The sequence below is a fragment of the Babylonia areolata genome, chromosome 2 (genome assembly GCF_041734735.1).
Source record: "Babylonia areolata isolate BAREFJ2019XMU chromosome 2, ASM4173473v1, whole genome shotgun sequence".
NCBI classification, from domain to species: domain Eukaryota; kingdom Metazoa; phylum Mollusca; class Gastropoda; order Neogastropoda; family Buccinidae; genus Babylonia; species Babylonia areolata.
In genome coordinates this window covers 51,335,115-51,353,931 of record NC_134877.1, presented here as the reverse complement: position 1 = coordinate 51,353,931, position 18,817 = coordinate 51,335,115, and the positions used below count along the sequence as shown (strand labels likewise).

The 18,817-nt window shown below is 42.0% G+C and overlaps 1 protein-coding gene across 1 annotated transcript in view; it reads left to right on the top strand.

Annotated features, from left to right (window-relative positions):
* Positions 1–15,747, top strand: part of LOC143277682 (uncharacterized) — a 56,461-nt gene extending 40,714 nt beyond the window's left edge. The window contains exons 7-13 of the mRNA XM_076582602.1: positions 3,012–3,368; positions 5,124–5,185; positions 6,293–6,350; positions 7,124–7,177; positions 10,528–10,722; positions 11,393–12,055; positions 15,138–15,747. Coding sequence (XP_076438717.1) covers positions 3,012–3,368; positions 5,124–5,185; positions 6,293–6,350; positions 7,124–7,177; positions 10,528–10,722; positions 11,393–12,055; positions 15,138–15,197 — 1,449 coding nt within the window. The 3' untranslated portion in view covers positions 15,198–15,747. The remainder of the gene's footprint in view (positions 1–3,011; positions 3,369–5,123; positions 5,186–6,292; positions 6,351–7,123; positions 7,178–10,527; positions 10,723–11,392; positions 12,056–15,137) is intronic.
* The last annotated feature ends 3,070 nt before the right edge of the window (positions 15,748–18,817 follow it).

The following is an 18,817-nucleotide window of genomic DNA, read 5'->3' as shown; positions in this document are numbered from 1 at the left end:
CCACATCTTAAATATGAGACTAACTAATTGGGCTGAGAGGGAGGATAAAATAATTGAAGAACAGGCAGGTTTTAGAGCAACTTATAGCACTGTAGATCATATATTTACATTGTATTCAATGGTGCAAAAATATCTGCTTTGTAACACAAAACTCTATGTTGCTTTTGTTGATTTCAGGAAGGCTTTCGATTCTGTGAATCGTAATGCCCTATGGAATGTTCTGCGTAAAAGTGGTGTGAATGGAAAATTATATATGGCGCTTAGAGGTGTTTACAAGTCAGTGCTTGCATGTGTGCGTGTAAAAGGTGTATACTCAAATTATTTCAAACGTTCAACTGGTGTTAAACAAGGATGTCTTTTAAGCCCGCAAATGTTTTCCTTTTTCATAAATGAATTAGCTGTGGAACTTTCCAAAAGAGGTCGGCACGGTATTCAGTTAATACCAGGAGCTATTGAATTATTTCTGTTACTTTTTGCTGACGATGTCATTCTTTTGTCAGGGACCGTAAAAGGTTTACAAAATCAGCTAAATGTATTAAAAGAAGAAGCAGATCAGTTATGTTTGACTGTTAATCTAGATAAAACGAATATTATGGTTTTTAGAATGGGTGGACATTTGTCAATGCATGAAAAATGGTTATACGGAAATACTGAAGTTAGAGTTGTTAATTCATATAAGTATTTGGGAATGATTTTTACAACAAAATTAAGTCTGAATAATGCATGGGAAGAATTTTGCAGAAAAGGTAAAAAAGGCGTCATCGAAATTTTGAAAACACTTAGAAAACTGAACTCTATTGATTCCTGTCTATTTTGGAAAATGTTTGATGTACAAATAGAACCTTTGCTGACATATGCAGCTGAAATCTGGGGACTAACGGTTAACTCACACATTGAGAGAATACATACTTATGCAATTAAACGTTTTCTGCATGTTCCAATCCATTCATCCAATACGGTTTTATTTGGGGAAACTGGAAGATATCCTTTGTATATAAGAACTTTTGTCAAATGTATTAAGTATTGGTTAAAATTGTTAAAGCTTCCACAAACACGTCTGAGCAAACAGGCCTATGACATGATGCTTTTGCAGATGGAGTTAGGTAAAGAAAACTGGTGTTACAGAGTGAATAAGGTTCTGACTGAACATGGTTTTGGAATTGTGTGGTTGTCCCAGGGTGTAGGAAACGAACAGCAGTTTATTGCAGAATTCAGAGACATACTCATTTGTTCCTTCAAACAAAACTGGCATTCTGACATGGAAAGTAAAGAAAAATATAGTTGGTTCTTTTCTTTTAAAAGTATATTTCAACCAGAAACATATCTCAGAATCATTACAGACAAATGGCACAGAATAAATTATGCGAGATTTAGGTTAAGAACTCTGGGGTTTAATGCAAACAGAAGATGGTTTGAACCTGGGACTTCTATACAGTCACCATGTCCTCTCTGTGGATACCAAGTGGATGATGAAAAACATTTTCTTTTTCAGTGTGAAATGTATAATACTGTGCGAGAAAAATGTATATTCTTTAAAACAGAGATGGCTAAAAGCCATGATGTTGTTACTGTCTTGTCATGTGATAATGAAATCATAATTAGATCGGTTGCTAAATTCATTGCAGAAGCTCAAACAATGAGACAAAGGTACATAAGTCAGAATAGTATCAACAGCATAGAAGACACTTAATTATAGTTAGTACAGAAGTTGCTATTTTATTTGGACAAAACAGAAAACATAACATTGCATACTTAAGTGTATTGTTGAGGCAGTATGTATTGGTTTGATGTATTTTTGAATGGATGGTCGAGTCAGTCCCCATTCATTTTGGTATTTTATTATCATTACATTGTTGTTTTTCTTCAGTTCCGTTTCGTTGAGTTTTTGTCAGGATGTGACTTAAGTGTTTCCAAGTATTGCATATTTTCTTGGTTTAAACTGGTTTTTCAGAGAAAAAATATAGTTTTTTGTTGTTGTTTTGAAGCTAAAATATATGCATTTATGTTGTTGCCCCCTTGTCAAAAGACCTTTCTTGGCAATGACAATAAATAATTCCAGTGTCCAGTGTCTCTCTATCTCTATCTCTCTCTTCAGAGCCTTGGCTATCTACAAATGTCAATAATTTCACTCAATCAAATAGTTATTGTACTTTATGTGCCTTCTGCTGATGTGACAGCAAATATGTATGCACGGATAATGATTATGCGAAAAGGAATGTGAATGTGAAGATGTATATGTTGAGGGTTGGGTGGTGGGAAACCGAGGAAAGAGAGAGGGATGGATACGAGTTGAGTGCATGGTTAATACTGGTATTCACCGTCCATACTAACAGTACTATTTTGTTGTCAAATTTTATCGGAAATGTGTTTTGTTTGCATCTGTTATGATAGGGGCTGTTGGCCTAAGTGATTAAAATCACTCAGTGTTCTCTCTCTCTGTCTCTCTCTCTCTCTCTCTCTCTCTCTCTCTCTCTCTCTCTCTCTCTCATAGAGAGAGAATGTGTGTGTCTATATATGTGTGTGTATGTAAACATGTTTATAAGTGTGTGTCTTTGTGTGTGTGTGTGTGTGTGTGTGTGTGTGTGTGTTTGAAATGCGAAAGAACAGTCTTTTTGACAAGCCCAGTCGGCATTGTAGGACCGAGAAAACCGGAAGCAACAAAGTATTTGTTTTCGTATAGAAGTGGATTTTTTAACAGAATTTTGTCAGGGACATATCTTTTGTTGCCATGAGTTCTTTTAAGGGCGTTATGTGCAGGCTGCACACGGGACTCGATATATTGTCTCATTCGAATGACTAGCGTCCAGACCTCCACTCAAGATCTATTGGAGGGGGAGAAAATACTGGTGAGTGTGGAATGGGAATCAGTGCGCTCAGATTCTCTCGCTTTCTTGGCGGGCGCTATGCCACAAGGCCAACAACACACCACTCAGGATGATGACGTGTTTCAGGGCAACTTAGAATTATGTTGAAAAAAAAACTCACTTGGATTATGTTGTGGTGAACCTCAGAACAAAAAGAAGGGAAAAGGCGACGAACATCACATCATCCACATGGACAAACACGGTTCGCCGAAGGTTGCTGCCAACCACCAACCCGCACCTCACCACAAACCTACCCACCCTCACGAAAAAGAACTCGATGAGCACGAGCACAAGCAAGAGCACGAGCACGAGCACGAGCACAAGCAGGAGCACGAGCACGAGCACGTGCACCTTCACCAAGGGGAAAAGGCCAAGCTGCACGAAGAGGGCGGCAAGGAAATGGACGTCACCATTGACGCCGAGTATGCGCCTGCCGCGGAGTTGGAGGAGTTGCTTTTCGCCCTGGGAGGGGCCCTGTGTGTCATCTTCATGTTTTGCTGCTACGTGAGTTCATGGCCCTGTCTGTCATCATGTTTTGCTGCTACGTGAGTTCATGTTTCCGTGTTCAGCCCTGTCTGTCATCATGTTTTGCTGCTACGTGAGTTCATGTTTCCTTGTTCGGCCCTGTCTGTCATGTTTTGCTGCTACGTGAGTTGTTTCCTTGTTCGGCCCGGTCTGTCATGTTTTGCTGCTACGTGAGTTCGTGTTTCCTTGTTCGGCCCGGTCTGTCATGTTTTGCTGCTACGTGAGTTCGTGTTTCCTTGTTCGGCCCGGTCTGTCATGTTTTGCTGCTACGTGAGTTCATGTTTCCTTGTTCGGCCCGGTCTGTCATGTTTTGCTGCTACGTGAGTTCATGTTTCCTTGTTCGGCCCGGTCTGTCATGTTTTGCTGCTACGTGAGTTCATGTTTCCTTGTTCGGCCCGGTCTGTCATGTTTTGCTGCTACGTGAGTTCATGTTTCCTTGTTCGGCCCGGTTTGTCATGTTTTGCTGCTACGTGAGTTCGTGTTTCCTTCTTCGGCCCGGTCTGTCATGTTTTGCTGCTACGTGAGTTCGTGTTTCCTTGTTCGGCCCGGTCTGTCATGTTTTGCTGCTACGTGAGTTCGTGTTTCCTTGTTCGGCCCGGTCTGTCATGTTTTGCTGCTACGTGTTTCCTTGTTCGGTCCTGTTTGTCATGTTTTTCTGCTACGTGAGTTCGTGTTTCCTTGTTCGGCCCTGTCTGTCATCATGTTTTGCTGCCACGTGAGTTCATGTTTCCTTGTTCGGTCCTGTTTGTCATGTTTTGCTGCTACGTGAGTTCGTGTTTCCGTGTTCGGCCCTGTCTGTCATCATGTTTTGCTGCTACGTGAGTTCATGTTTCCGTGTTCGGCCCTTTCTGTCATCATGTTTTGCTGCTACACAAAGTGAGTCTATGTTTTAACCCGGTGTTCGGTTGTCTGTGTGTGTGTGTCTGTGGTAAACTTTAACATTGACATTTTCTCTGCAAATACTTTGTCAGTTGACACCAAATTTGGCATAAAAATAGGAAAAACTCAGTTCTTTCCAGTCATCTTGTTAAAAACAATATTGCACCTCTGGGATGGGCACAAAAAAATAAAAAAGAAGTCTAATTATATGCAAGCTGCATATACTGTTATATTTATATTTTTTGTATTCTCTAAACTTGGTACTTTGACCTCTTATTCTGACACAACAACAAGAGGAGTCATTATTATCATTTTTTGTTCAAACAGGAACTTCTTTTGCTAAGCATGGAAATTTTATTTATTTTGCAAACGTTTTGGTGCAGATAGTGAAAAAGGGAAATTACTCTGCAATTAATGCTAGGGGACTTAATTTATCACAAGTGAGTCTTGAAGGCCTTGCCTCTCTTGTTTTCCTATGGTGCGCTGCTGGGAGAATTGTGTGTTTATAAACAGAATGGTGGGTGGTTGTATGTGTGTATGTACCTATGTGTATGTATGTGTAGTGTAAGAAAGGGGTTGGAGGACTGGTGCTGGTGCACGTACATGCACTTGTCTGTCTCTACTGAACCCTGTAATGTTGATCATCACACATGAATACTGATCTTGTTCATAGCTTAACAGTTTTTTGTTTTGTTTTGTTTTCTTTTGTTACTTTGTTGACATTCATTGAAAACCTCTCTGTCTCAAATATATGTATTTCTTTTTTCTTTTTCTTTTTTCTCGCTTTTTTTTTTTGAGAGATAGAGATAGGTGGGTAAAAAAGATATACTGTGTATGTGTGTCTGAATGTTACAGCTTCTTTTGTGTCGGCCGAAAGACGGAGAGGGTAAGCGGAGACAGAGCAGTCCAGGGATTAGGTGAGCCCTTTCTTTCACTTATTTAGTTCTGTCATTCTGAATCCTCCTCGATCAAACGCTTCTGCTTCAAAAAGATATCATAACCTGGTTTCCATCCATCGATACCGACAAATATGGTTGCTGTGATTGATTCTGTCTCATAAATCACTTTACAAATCGCAATTCATGAACCTTCTGTATAGATGTTGTGTTTGTTTTGAAACACTGAGTGAACGTTTTACGTTGTTTGGGCGTTTTGATGTTGTTGTTTTTGTTTTGTTTTTGTTTTTTGTTTGTTTGTTTCTGTTGTTTGTTGTTGTTGTTGTTTGTTTTGTGTGTGTGTGTGGTTTGGTTTTGTTTTGTTTGGGGTTTTTTTTTTTTTGGGGGGGGGGGGGGGAGGTTGGGTTGTTTTGTTTTTTGTTGTTGTTATTTCTTTCTTTGTGAAAAAAAAAAGAATCTTGTTCCTTTTTGTACATCTTGACAGAAATTGGTCGAGAAAATATTGAAGAATGCACATGTTAATATCCCACTAAGAGAGCAGGTGCGGGATCCACTGACTTTGCTGGTGAGGTCTTTGTGTTGCACCAGACCTGAGCGACGGTTGACGTCCGGTGGCATCTCTTAGAAGACAGGGTGAAGACTGTAGAAAGCGAGTGAACAAATTCAGTTTCTGAACATGCGCTTCGGTTGTCGAGTTGTCCATTTTGTAGCAGAACATGCTGATATAGTTTCTGGTCATTAAGCAACTACATGTATGAGAATGAAGAGTATAAGTTTCTGGTCATTAAGCTACTAAATTTATGAGAATGAAGAGTATACCTACTTCGACGACAGACTTTTTTTTCTCTCTCTTTTCTTCTGTCTGCATGAGTACATATTTGACGTCCATTTTCCTTCAAAACCGTTTTCGGGTTTCTCAGTATAAGGTGCGTTGCTGCAACACGAGACGACGGTGTATCGTCTCATCCCAAGGGCGAACTTGACTGACCATCGAGGGAGGGTAGTGGAGGTAGATGAGGGAATATAAGAATTCGGGTCTCTGTGGGAATCAAACCCAGCACCCTCGCTTTCGGGTGCATCACCACTAGGCCACAGTTAAACTAATCCTGGAATGTTTCTGTTTGTCAGTGGTTGGTTCTCGGGTGGGCGAAGTGGCGAGGATTCGGAGAAACTGATCGGTAATGAGGTAAGCAAAACTCATTGTGTTTCTTTTGCCTGTCCTGCATACTGAGCTGAAGTGGCCCGGCTCCAACTAGGTCATTACTAGTTCATGAATTGATGTGGATACTTACGAAGTGACTATCCTCAGTCAAAGACCAAGCTATAAGCGCTTTCCAAACTCGGAGTCATTTGCACAACAGGCAGCATAATTATCACCATGACCACTGTGGACATTTGGCTTGATCTTGAAGGAAAAACACTTTTAAAGATTTGTTTCAGTAAGTTATGGTTCATTTTTTTTAAATGGGAGTGTCGGGCCACTTTCACAGAAGGTCACGGTCATTCGGGCAAATTTATTTTGTTCATTTACTTCATAAACACATTTCATTATTTTTTATGTGCTGTGATATGTATCGATAACTGATTATCATGACCTTAACGAGTGTTATGAGCCAACTCCGGACGGAGGTTGCGTAAGCAGTGCTCCATGCAACCCGCGAACTGAAAAACTCAGTATGGCTTCACTGTGTTGTTCAAGTATAATGCCAGCAGGAAGAAAAATAAACGGTTTTATGTCTATGCTTATGACGGTGAGTGTGGAAGTTGTCACACACACACACTCTCTCTCTCTCTATCTCTCTCTCTTCTCTCTCTCTCTCTCTCTGTGGCTCCTGTATGCGCATGTGTGTTTACTTGTGCGCGTGTGAGCAATTTCTGTTATATTTGTATCGGCAGCAATCGCGATGTAGTAATGGATACTTACATGTGACAGTTATTTGAGGTCAACTTTTGTTTCAGAATGAACCGCAGTATGAATATAAGGAGGGGCCTAGATTCAGCATCGCCTCAGAGGTCTGTCTATGTGCATGTTAACGGCTATGCGTGCGTGTGTGTGTGTGTGTGTGCGTGCGTGTGTGCGCGCGCGTGCGTTCACGCGTGCGTCTTATTTTAGATTTTTAATATAAAAAAAAAAAATATATATATATATATATACGATTATGCTTGTATGTGAGTATACAATGAGTCTGGGTGTGTTTGTGCTTGTGAGTGTATGTGTGTGTGTGTGGGTGTGTCTGCATGGTATTTCCCGTGGAAGTATTAAGTCCATGTGTTTTGTGTTTTTTCAACAACATGACGTATTCTCTATTTTCCTTAACCCACGTTTCAGTTCGTATGATGCAGTCATTTGCATAGATTTTGAGTTCGTTTGTATTATTGTGCGACTTTCTCTCTGTCTGTCTGCATGTCTGCCTGCCTCCCTCCTTCTCTCTCTTTCTCTTTCTCGCACGCTCGCTTTTTATCTATCTATCTAGTTATCTGCCTTTCTCTCTGACCCTTGATCTTATTTTGGTACGCGGTTGTATGTATTTTGTGAGCGAGTCTTTCTTTTTGCAGAAGCCTGTTCTTTGCACATTTGACGCATGTGTGTAACCATTACCATTTCTGATACCCATCGTACCTGCATGTCGATGTATGCTCTTGCTTGTTCCTCTGTGCTTGTCTGTTTGTCTGTCAATGTCTGTCTGTGTGTATAAAAAAAGAAAACCGTCAGCGGAAGGACCGCGCCTCCCACACAAAGAACAATCTCCACTGCACACCCCAGCTGCCAAGCCGGCTGAAGTAACCTCTGGCGATGCCACGGTCACCCTGCCCACAAAGGCAGAACACAAAGACTCAGGACCGGGACCTCCGCTGATGGTAAGGGCTTAATCCTGTCCCTTACAACACACGAAGGCTGAAAAAAGCCATGCCCACAATTTTACGCCTGGTCAATAACACCCCCTGTCTTCATGCTTTCTGTTCACAGTCCCCCACCACCATCGGAAGCGAAACAGAATCCGAAGCGAAGCCAGCCATGGAGGCGAAGGAGAGCAAGGAGAAAAAAAAGGAGGAAGGCACCGAAGACGGCGAAACCACCGACGCCGCGGACACAAAAGGGAAGAAAAAGAAGAAGAAGAAGAAGAAGAAGGAGGAGGAAAGCGGCGATGACGCCAAGAAGAAGAAGAAGAAGAAATCAAAAGGCCGGAGGAAAAGCTCGAGCGCGAGCGGGGACGATAAAAAGAAGTCGAAGAAGAAGAAGGACAAGGACGAGAAAGAAGATGAAAAAGATGTCTCTAGGCTTGGCAGCATCAAGAGGCGTTTAAGCAGAAGCAAGAGCGTAGACAAAGGGGACTCCGAGAAAGAGAAGAAAAAAGGGAAGGGCAGTAAAAGCGGAGGGAAGGACAAGAAGAGAAGGAAGAGCAAGAGCGACTCTGGGGATGTGAGTACACGACATACATTTAGGACTTCCTTACAAATTACCCGCGCCCATCCATCTTAACCTGACTCGGATTTCACCCTTTGCTCATTTCCTTTTTTTTTTTTTTTTTTTTTTTTTTTTAAACATCTCCTCATGTGAGCAGCTTTTAATGCCCTTTCTGACAGGGAAAACCATTTTCAGACGAGACACTAAGTGGTTGAGAAACAACCTGCTGAGGGAAAGGACTCCTCCATAAACAATCTAAAGGAAATCCTTTGACAAGATTCCATACCTTTTCATGTGGAGTTTAATATTGAAAGTGGTTTGAACGCTTTTTCTTTATTCATGTCTTTGGAATATGAAATTTCCACAGAATTTATTACACAGAAAAGTGTTCATAGAATCAGAAAGTGCCAAATCCTCAATTTTTGTGGTCAACCTCAAACCATGAGCCCATTCCTTTGCCCAGGTGCAAGTTGTGAAAAGTGATCACTGATTCATTTCGTTTTGCAGGATCCTGCAGGTCTAGGGGGTTATACAAGTGGAAGGAAATGACATGGAGATTAGACAGAGGAAGAGGATGAATAATAATAATAATAATGATAATATCAATAATAATAATAATAATATCAATAATAATCATAACAATATCAATAATAATCATAATCATAATAATCATAATGCGATCAAATTGAATAAAAATGACAATAATAAACTTGGGTATTACCATTTCTATTCCCTCATTCCTTCCCTTCTGTTTGTTTGATCCAAATTTGTCAAACCGACAGAAATATCGCACAGATAGGAAAATTTTTGCGAACTGCAAAAACCGTTGCGAGTACCCTATCAAGGCCACCCCACTCTCATCCGTTCCCCCGGATCTCCGTTATACGTGTTAAAGCTACAAACCATGTATTCACGATACTTCCTGGTGTACGACTGAATCAGTTGAAGAAAAAAGCCCAGTGGTAAAACAAAAAAATCAGCAGAAAATTATTGAGTTATTGCGCAAATTGTCATTGTGGCTCGCTTCGGCATTAGCAACAATCGGTGTTTCGTCCGTGCACAATGTCGATGTACGACTGCATAAACGTCATTCTGGACTTGTAATCATACGCTCGAATATCAGCGTCAGACACTTCATGCTTTTGGTCCACACTGTGGAAACTCCACCAGAAACTGAGCTAATTTCATACCGAATAAACGCGGCTGAGAAACCGTAACTGGAAATACAGAAAGACTGTAAATCGTGTAACAAAATCATCACTAACGGTTGGTGTCGGCATTAAAACCCAAAAGCAATTTAGTCACCATTTCCCGTACTGCCCCTCCTTCACCACTCTCCATTGATGGTTATTCCCCCGGTGGGAGGAGGGTGAAAGTCTAGGTTAGAAACCCGAATGTAACAAACTGATAGTTAGGTGACGGTGATTGTGGAGACACTGGCAGAGTGTACAGCTGCATAACATCGGGACCATCGATTTACATCTGTCAGCACAAGGTGTGGACTGCTGGCCCAGAGGTAATGCGTCCGCAGAGGAAGCGAGAGAATCTGAGCGCACGAGATCGAATCCTACATTCACCGGTATTTCCTGCCCCTCCATTTGATTTTGAGTGGTGGTCTGGACGCTGGTCATTCGTTTGAGACAATAAATCGAACTCCAGTGTTCAGCGCGCACATAAGAGACCACAGTAACAAAAGGACTGACCCTGACAAAATTCTGTGGGATTTTTGACAGGAAAGGCAAATACACTTGCATGCAGACAAAAAGAAGGTGGTGCTGCTCTGTTGCGGCGCGCTTTCCCTGGGGAGAGCAGCCAGAATTCCACACAGACAAACAGACAAATCTGTTGTAACAGCATTAACCACACGACCTGCCCATAAACCACAACACACACACACACACACACACACACACACACACACAGTGTAACCAATCTTTTTACGTTTGTTTTCAACCAGGCTGAGGACAACGACAAGAAGAAGAAGAAGGACAAGAGCAAGAAACAGTCGAAGAGGAAGGGCAGCACGTCCAAGAAGAAGAAAGGGAGGAAGAAGAGCGCCAGCAAGCAAGGAAAGAACAGCAACGCGGGTTACCCTTCGGACACGTCCAACAACTCCCTGCCGCTGAGTGAAGAGTCTGCTGCTGCTTCCCAGGTCAGGGGCTGTGGGTGATGAGGACCTCAGCGTCTCGGGAGCCGCAGGAGGGGGCGGGGTTGAGGTTCTGTGGGTGGATGGGTAGATGTTTATCTGTGGGTGATGGTGTGTGGCTGTAACTGGGGTGGGGTGGGGCGGGATGTCTGTCGAACAATGTGTTTCACTGTATATAATCGAAAATGGAAATAAGTAGACAGAGAGTTAGTTACGTAGTTACAGAGACATAAATTATAATTATTGATTACAATTTTCCATACTGTGTATATATGACAGGGCAATTGCCTTAAGAAGTTGTTTTGTTTTGTTTTTAACTTGGCTTTGATTGGACACAAACACCAGCTATATTTACCTTTTGGTATGGTATGATAGGAATCCTTTTGTGGGCGTTTTGTCACAAACGCACAGGATGTTTCCGACAAAGACGGGCTTGTCAAAAAATGCCCTGTCCAAAACAAATTAAATGTTTATGTAAATGAAGCGCTTGTGCACATTATGGTTTTGCGCAACCTGTGCGACTGTTTTCACCACACACATGCTCTTGTGTGTAATGTCTGTGTCCCTGTGTGTGTGTGTGTCTGTCTGTCTGTCTGAGTGTCTGTCAGGGTATGTGCGCTTGCATGCGCATGTCACCGCGCTTTCATGCCTTTACGAAACACGTCTTCTTCCACAGGACTGGGACATCCAGGACCTGAACCGGACCAACAGCTGCTCGGACTCCCTGACGGACCTGGCAGTGGACGGTCCTAACTCCTTATCCTACCACTCTTCCGCGAGGAGCGAGCTGGCGCCTCTTCCTCGTCGTTGCCCTCCTCGTCCTTCTCCTCATCTTCCTTTCACCCCCAAACCTCCTCCTCCTCTTCCTCCTCTTTTTCTTCCTCCTCCGATAACCCATTCCAGAACCGACACTACAAGGAGGCAGTTTTCCTCCTCCGGAAAGTGCCAGAAACAGCAGCGGGGGCATCATAGGGACCATCATGGTGTTTGCCAGAACAGCAACAAGGGGGTCCTGCCTGACGGGTTCTCAGCTCATCGCGGAGAGAGAGTTCAGAGTCCAGGTTTTTCCGGAGTATCTGCGTCTTCTCGAGGTGAAGGTCGAAGATGGTCGGGTCACGAGGAGGTCAAGGTCAGTGGTGATCCAGGCGGCAGGGGATTGAATTTCGGCAGGAGAGCAGGAGGAGAGGGTCAGCAGGGGAGACGAGGGAAGAGGCAGCATGTGGATGAAGAGGAGGAGGAGGGGGTGGCAAAGGTAAGAGGTCAGAGGTCTTTGGGATCCGTGGTTGTGGCCATGGCGGAGCAGTGTGCTGCCATGGAGGATGATCGTCACCGCTCTCGAGTGAGTCGCTTTATTTGTGCGCGCGCGTGCGTGTGTGTGTCCCCCCGAACCCCACCTCTCTCTCTCTCTCTCTCTCTCTCTCTCTCTCTCTCTCTCTCTCCACGCCCGTTCTTCCTCTATCTCACCTCTGTTCTAGTATACACATACACACGCATGTACGCACGCACATATACAAATTCACGCACGCACACATACATGCACACAACTACACACACATATACTTACACACCACTCTATCTCTCTATCTCTCCCTAAAAAAAAGAAACGCGAATATTTACATGCACGCTTTTGTTTTTAGGTGGTGGTTTGTTTTTTTTCTTTGTTTGTTTTTGTTTTGTTTGTTGTTGTTGTTGTTGTTGTTGTTTTTTTTGGGGGGTGGTCCTGGCTTTGTTCAGAGGTTCAGCTTATTGTTCCTGGTTTACGTGGAGTGGATTGATGGCCTAGAGGTAACGCGTCCGCATAGGAAGCGAGAGAATCTGAGCGTGCTGGTTCGAATCACGGCTCAGCTGCCGATATTTTCTCCCCCTCCACTAGACCTTGAGTGGTGGCCTGGACGCTAGTCATTCGGATGAGACGATAAACCTAGGTTGTTCCTGGCAAAATTCTGTAGAAAATCCACTTCAACAGGAAAAACAAATAAAACTGCACGCAGGAATTTTTTTTTTTTAATGGGTGGCGCTGTAGTGTAGCGACGCGCTGTCCCTGGGGAGAGCAGCCCGAATTTCACACAGAGAAATCTGATGTGATAAAAAGAAATACAAATACAAAACAAATACAAATACGTGGCGAACTTATTGGAGTCGACCAGAACATGTGCCAGCGAAAACACAAAAAGATATAACCACTCAAATATAATCGAAGCAGTACACTCTGACAGCCGTTGTCATATAAGACTTCGGGTGTGTGTCTAGGTCACCACGGTAGCCGCATTTGCTAACACGGTGAGTCCTTCACACACACCGTCCCCCACTAGCTTTTACCAACCCAACTGAACACTTCCTCCACAAGTAAATATCCACGCACCGTCCTGTCTGGTCTGTGTTTTCCATCTGTTTGTCTGTCTGTGTGTGGGGTGGGGTGGGGGGTGAGGGGGGGATTGTGTCCTTGGCTCGGTAGCTGCAAACGGTAGGCGGTACATCAAGTAAACGTGGTAGGATAGTAGGTATCAGTAAGAGTGAGTATCAGTGGAGTGATGGCCAAGAGGTAACGCGTCCGCATAGGAAGCGAGAGAATCTGAGTGTGCTGGTTCGAATCACGGCTCAGCTGCCGATATTTTCTCCCCCTCCACTAGACCTTGAGTGTTGGCCTGGACGCTAGTCATTCGGATGAGACGATAAACCGAGGTCCCGTGTGCAGCATGCACTTAGCGCACGTAAAAGAACCCACGGCAACAAAAGGGTTGTTCCTGGCAAAATTCTTGTAGAAAAATCCACTTCGATAGGAAAAACATGAAACTGCACGCAGGAAAAAATGAAAAAAAAAAAAAAAAAAAAAATGGGTGGCGCTGTAGCGACGCGCTCTTCCTGGGGAGAGCAGCCCGAATTGCACACAAAGAAATCTGTTGTGATAAAAAAAAAAATTTAAAAAAAAGAGAGAAATACGAATACGTGATTCCAGTCTTCCTTTTTATGGTAATGTGGTAAGTAGGCCTGAGGTCAAAGGGCAAGGTCGACATTTGGAGGTAAGAAAAAAAGAAGCTCGACAGAGCCTGTCTTGCATATCTTTTTCGTCAAACTCGGTACTGCAACGGTACCTTGTGACGTCATGATCCCCATTCAAATTCTAGGTCAGAGTTCAAGGTCACTGGCATCTGATAACAGAAAAAGCCGAGCATATGGGTACAAAACAGGTACGTCTCCCGTGCAGTCTTTATTAAACTTGGTACAGTGATTGGTCATAGTGAAAACAAAAAACCCATGCAGACTTCAGGTGAAGGATCAGAGTTCAAAGTCACAGCATGGCATAATGGAACAAATGTATAATTACAATAGAATATGAGTTTTTTCATCCAATTTTCATCAAACTTGAAACAGTGACAGGTTATGGCCAAACAGTTATCAAGAGTCAAGGTTGGAGGTCAAGGTCACTACATTGCGATCAAAAATGTATGTCATGTTACAAATATTACAACATGGTACGCTTTACAGTGTCCATTTCTTTTCCTAAATCACTGTATCCGATTAATTAAGCGGGTGTTGCACGTGAATCTTAAAGGCCTTGCCACTCTTGTTTTTTTGTTTGTTTGTTTGTTTTTCTGTTGCTTGTCGGTACGCAGTGGCTTTCTTTCTTTCTTTTTTTCTTCTTTTTTTTTTTTTTGGTTTTTTGTGGGTTTTATTTTTCTTTTTTGTGTGAGCTCACTTGCATGCAAGTCCGTGGAGCACATGTTTTCTCTTCCTTTTTTTTTTTTTTTTTTTTTTTTCTTTTTTTTTCTGAACACGAGGCTTTCTTCACTGGCCGAAAAAACCCGAAGGCGGAAAAACAAAACACACACAAAAAAAAACACACACACGCACTCACACACACACACACACACACACAAACACACACACACACACTTGTCTACAAATACGCACACACGCTCATCCATACGCACCTCCTCCACACCCCCACTGCCCCTTTTGTTCGTCCTCTCTCAGTAAACTTTTTCTTCTGTATGCTCCTTGCCTCGTTCGTGACTTGGCAGCCGTGATGATGCAGTGTGTTTGGATTAATCATCATGCATGCCGCAGGTGAAGAAACTGAAAAACAACGTTATCATTGTTATTGATATCATCATCATCAGCATCATCATCATCATTGATACTTAATCTACATAGCGCATCAGCATCAGCATCATTATTGATACTTACATAGCGCCTATCTTCGGTCAGAGACCAAACTCTAAACGCTTTACAAACACAGTCATTTGCACAATCTTCCTCATTTCATTTTTCTTCTTCTTCTTCTTCTTCTTCTTCTTCTTCTTCTTCTTCTTCTTTCTTTCTTTCTTTCTTTCTTTCTTTTTTCTTTTTTTTCCCCTCCCTCTCTCCACACATCGGGATCTCGTGAGTCTTGACATTCATGATTCCATGATGATGTGCAGACTCGCTCTTCTCCAAGTTCCTCACAACACAGCAGACAGTCTGCCGGGCATCGGCCGTGACCAGGCACTGCCAGAGATGATTTGTCCGGCCGGACTGAACAGCAAGATTACCCACTCTTTGACAAAAGAGGAACTAAAAAAAACCAAACAAAAAGACATCTTCCTGAATTCGTAAAGCGATGTTGGTCATCCACCTGCATGGACGAACTCTGCAGTTTTGCGTTGAATAAGCTATGACAATGGGTACCGGTGGTATTTCTCAGGGGAAAAAAACAGCAACATTAAAACAAAAGTTACGGTGATCGATTTGAGCTAAAAATTACTTACACCCCGTGTTATCAGGCCTAAAATGTGAAGTTTTGGGGGCACGTGCAGATAAATCTGTGACGATGCTACATAATTTATAAGCCGTTTTCTTGTCATGTTTCGATTATATTAACAAACAAAACATTTGTGCTAGTATTCCGTCATTTATAAATTTCCAGTACGAAAGTGCAATTTTCCAGAACTAAATACTAAAGCTGTGTATTTAATGAAAGCTGGCCTGTTATTAATTTTATAGTTATATTTGTTTTCAACCATTACATGCAGACTACAATTTCAACGACTTTCTGGAGACATCCAGGAAATGACAGTTCAGAACGGTATCGCATGAGACAAACAAGAATTTGTGGTATGGGCCAGTGTGTGTGTGTGTGTGTGTGTGTGTGTTTACTTCTGTGAGTTAGATTGTTGCTTTAAGTTCACAATCAAGATTCTCACAACTATTAATTGATTTGGTGAATTTCCAGACCCAACCGGAGATGGTTCATTGAATCGGCAATAACGCGTCTATGCGGTGCATGACTGGACAACTGATACAACTCATAGTAGTTTTAATATTGACGACATGAACATTTTATGTAAAGAACATTTGGCATATATAAAACCTTGACCAGACTTGTGATTAAAAAAAAATCAGTTTGATGTGAAAGGAGGCGTTTTTTAATGAACGACGATGAACTTTAAATGTACAAACTTGTGCATCTTTATCTATTCTCATTATCGTGTAAAACGTATTTTATAGACATGTAACAGAACAAGAATGGGAGCATGGAACAACTTATATTTAGAGGAACGCCTTTGTATACGGCCTACACGTATAAAGAATAAAAGTATTATGTATACAAAAATGACGTTTTTGTTATGCAGACTGATATTGATAGCATCTTTGACAAATGATGCATCTGTGGGATCGTGTGATATAAGTGCTCACGATGTGCATTTGACAGAAATAACTGCAATTTTTTATATAAAAAAGTTATACAAAAAAGTAGTGAATGAGTGATCGAGAGAGCGAGCGCGCGCGCGCGTGTGTGTGTGCGTGTGTGTATGACATCATATTATGCATTCACAAACACACATGATGCTAACACGAATATACACGCCTACACCTGCGCGCACATACACGCGCACGCACGTACACACACACACACACACACACATACTAACACACACGCACTCGCGTGTGTTTACGTATATTGTGCACTCTCAGTGTACACTTTGGCGATGTGATCACTGAAATGTATTTAAAGGCTTTATAACAGAAAACGGTTAAAAAGGACACTAATTGGTTTGCCTTTACTGTGGACATATATCTTAGGTAGTTAGGGTGCGTCCAATAGGTTTTACAGCAAATAAATGTGTATGTTGACTTTATCTAAATGTGATGCTTCGAGGTGTCATGGAATCCGACATTTTGAAAACGTAGTGACGTCACCAGTACTTTTGCTTTTAACTGACTTGCGAAGCAGATCGAAACAAATTCGTTAAAGAAATACTTTATAGCGGCTTCCAAAAGGAAAAGGAAAAAAATATGTTGGGATGGATTTTGGTTCAGTTCATAATTTGGACCCGTGTTTATGGAATAAGAATTAAAACAAGCTGCTGAAACGTCAACGACACAGATCAAAGTTGTGAGTGCCCATGCGAAAACTGTGTTTGACATCTCCTTCCTGCCCGTCTTTAAGAAAGTACGTGTTGCAAAAACAAAGATTTTGACTGTCGCAGCTTTTGAAAATGACAAATGTGATGGGCCTGCAGTTTGAATCGCAGAACATCCGTCGTTTCTCATACAGTTGTTCTAAACCGAACAGTCCTGGAAGTTGGCTTCGAAGTCCTTGTGACGTCACAATTGGCTGCTTTCTGTTTCCTTTCTAGAGAGCCAGCCCCAACGAGTCGGCGTCCTGTGTAGCGCCAGGCTGATACTTCAAATCAATAGAATTCTAATGCGCAGATATGATCAGTTTAGTGCAGTTCCATAAGGTAATATCCAATTTTAACATCCTAAATTCCTGAAACTATATGCACGGTGTATTTCGTGTATATTACAATGAAGGCATGAAGTACAACATAAATAACAATTATTTGACCTTTTTTGTCATCCACTCCGAGTTGGCAAATTGTGGAGAAATTACCTGAAAAACCACCGTCGTAACCCCATACTAACCTGATAACGTTGCACGCTTTCCTGTACATACGCCAAATTTGCAATTGCAGGGAAGCGTGTGATGTCGTTATCTGGTTTGTAAAGTTATGACGGTTTTTCAGGCAATTCACACAAGTTACCTACTCAGAGTGGATGACAACGGTCGAATGATTGTTATTTATTTGCACTTCATGCCTGCATTACAAAAGATACGAAATACACAGCGCATTTAGCTCCAGGAATTCAGGATGTTACCCATTAGCCATGTTTTATAGCATAATGCTATTCCACTTCGTGTCCCTTTTTAGCAAGTATGCCAACATGCGCGTGGACACAAGAATACCACGCGCGCCGCGCTGGAGCGTGCGCGCGTAGAATAGAAAATATGTGCATACACACACAAGGACATGAGCACGCATACCGGTCTAGGTTGGCAAAGACGTAAGCGCGCACAGACAGACGTGCAGACATGACTGACATTTATTTTGCATTAAAATTCCGAGTTACCCCGCTTGTGATCCTCAAAATTACAAAATTAAAAGTGAATAATGTTCAACTCATGATCGGGCAGTAACCTCGTGTGGAATTGCGTCATTAAATTGACGTCACAAACAAGTGACCTAATAATGCGAAGACGCAAACGCCTTCCTTTTAATGGAAGTCTTGGTTGTGATTCTGTTTTGCAAGGAAAGGTTTCTCTGTTTCCTATTTCATCTCGGTATGTTTAATTGACATCCGATCTTGCTAACAGGTTAGTGCTACTTTTATTATGCAGCTCAGTTCACTTCATCATCATTTTTAAACTAACAAATTTCTGAGAGAGGAGGAGGAAATGTGTTGAGTATGATCCGGGTTGATCTTGAACATGGAGACATCATTCTGTAGTGTAATGATCTGTTTTATGATTAAAATCAATAAAAGTTTATCAAACACATAATCCTGGTCCAAAACCAAAATCAGCACTACCGGTCATAGTGTGTTGTCAAAAAAACTTTTCAATTAGGCCAAAATATTATTATTATTATCATCATTATTATTATTCGTTATTTCGTACCTTAACAAAAGACTTTGCTGATTTTTCCATCTCGACTCTTATTATCAGCTTCTGAAGATTCGCCTTCGTTCTTCTCTCTCTCTCTCTCTCTCTCTCTCTCTCTCTCTCTCTCTCTCTCTCTCTCTCTCTTCGTTTTCTTTTTAAAGTCATTGCCTTTGA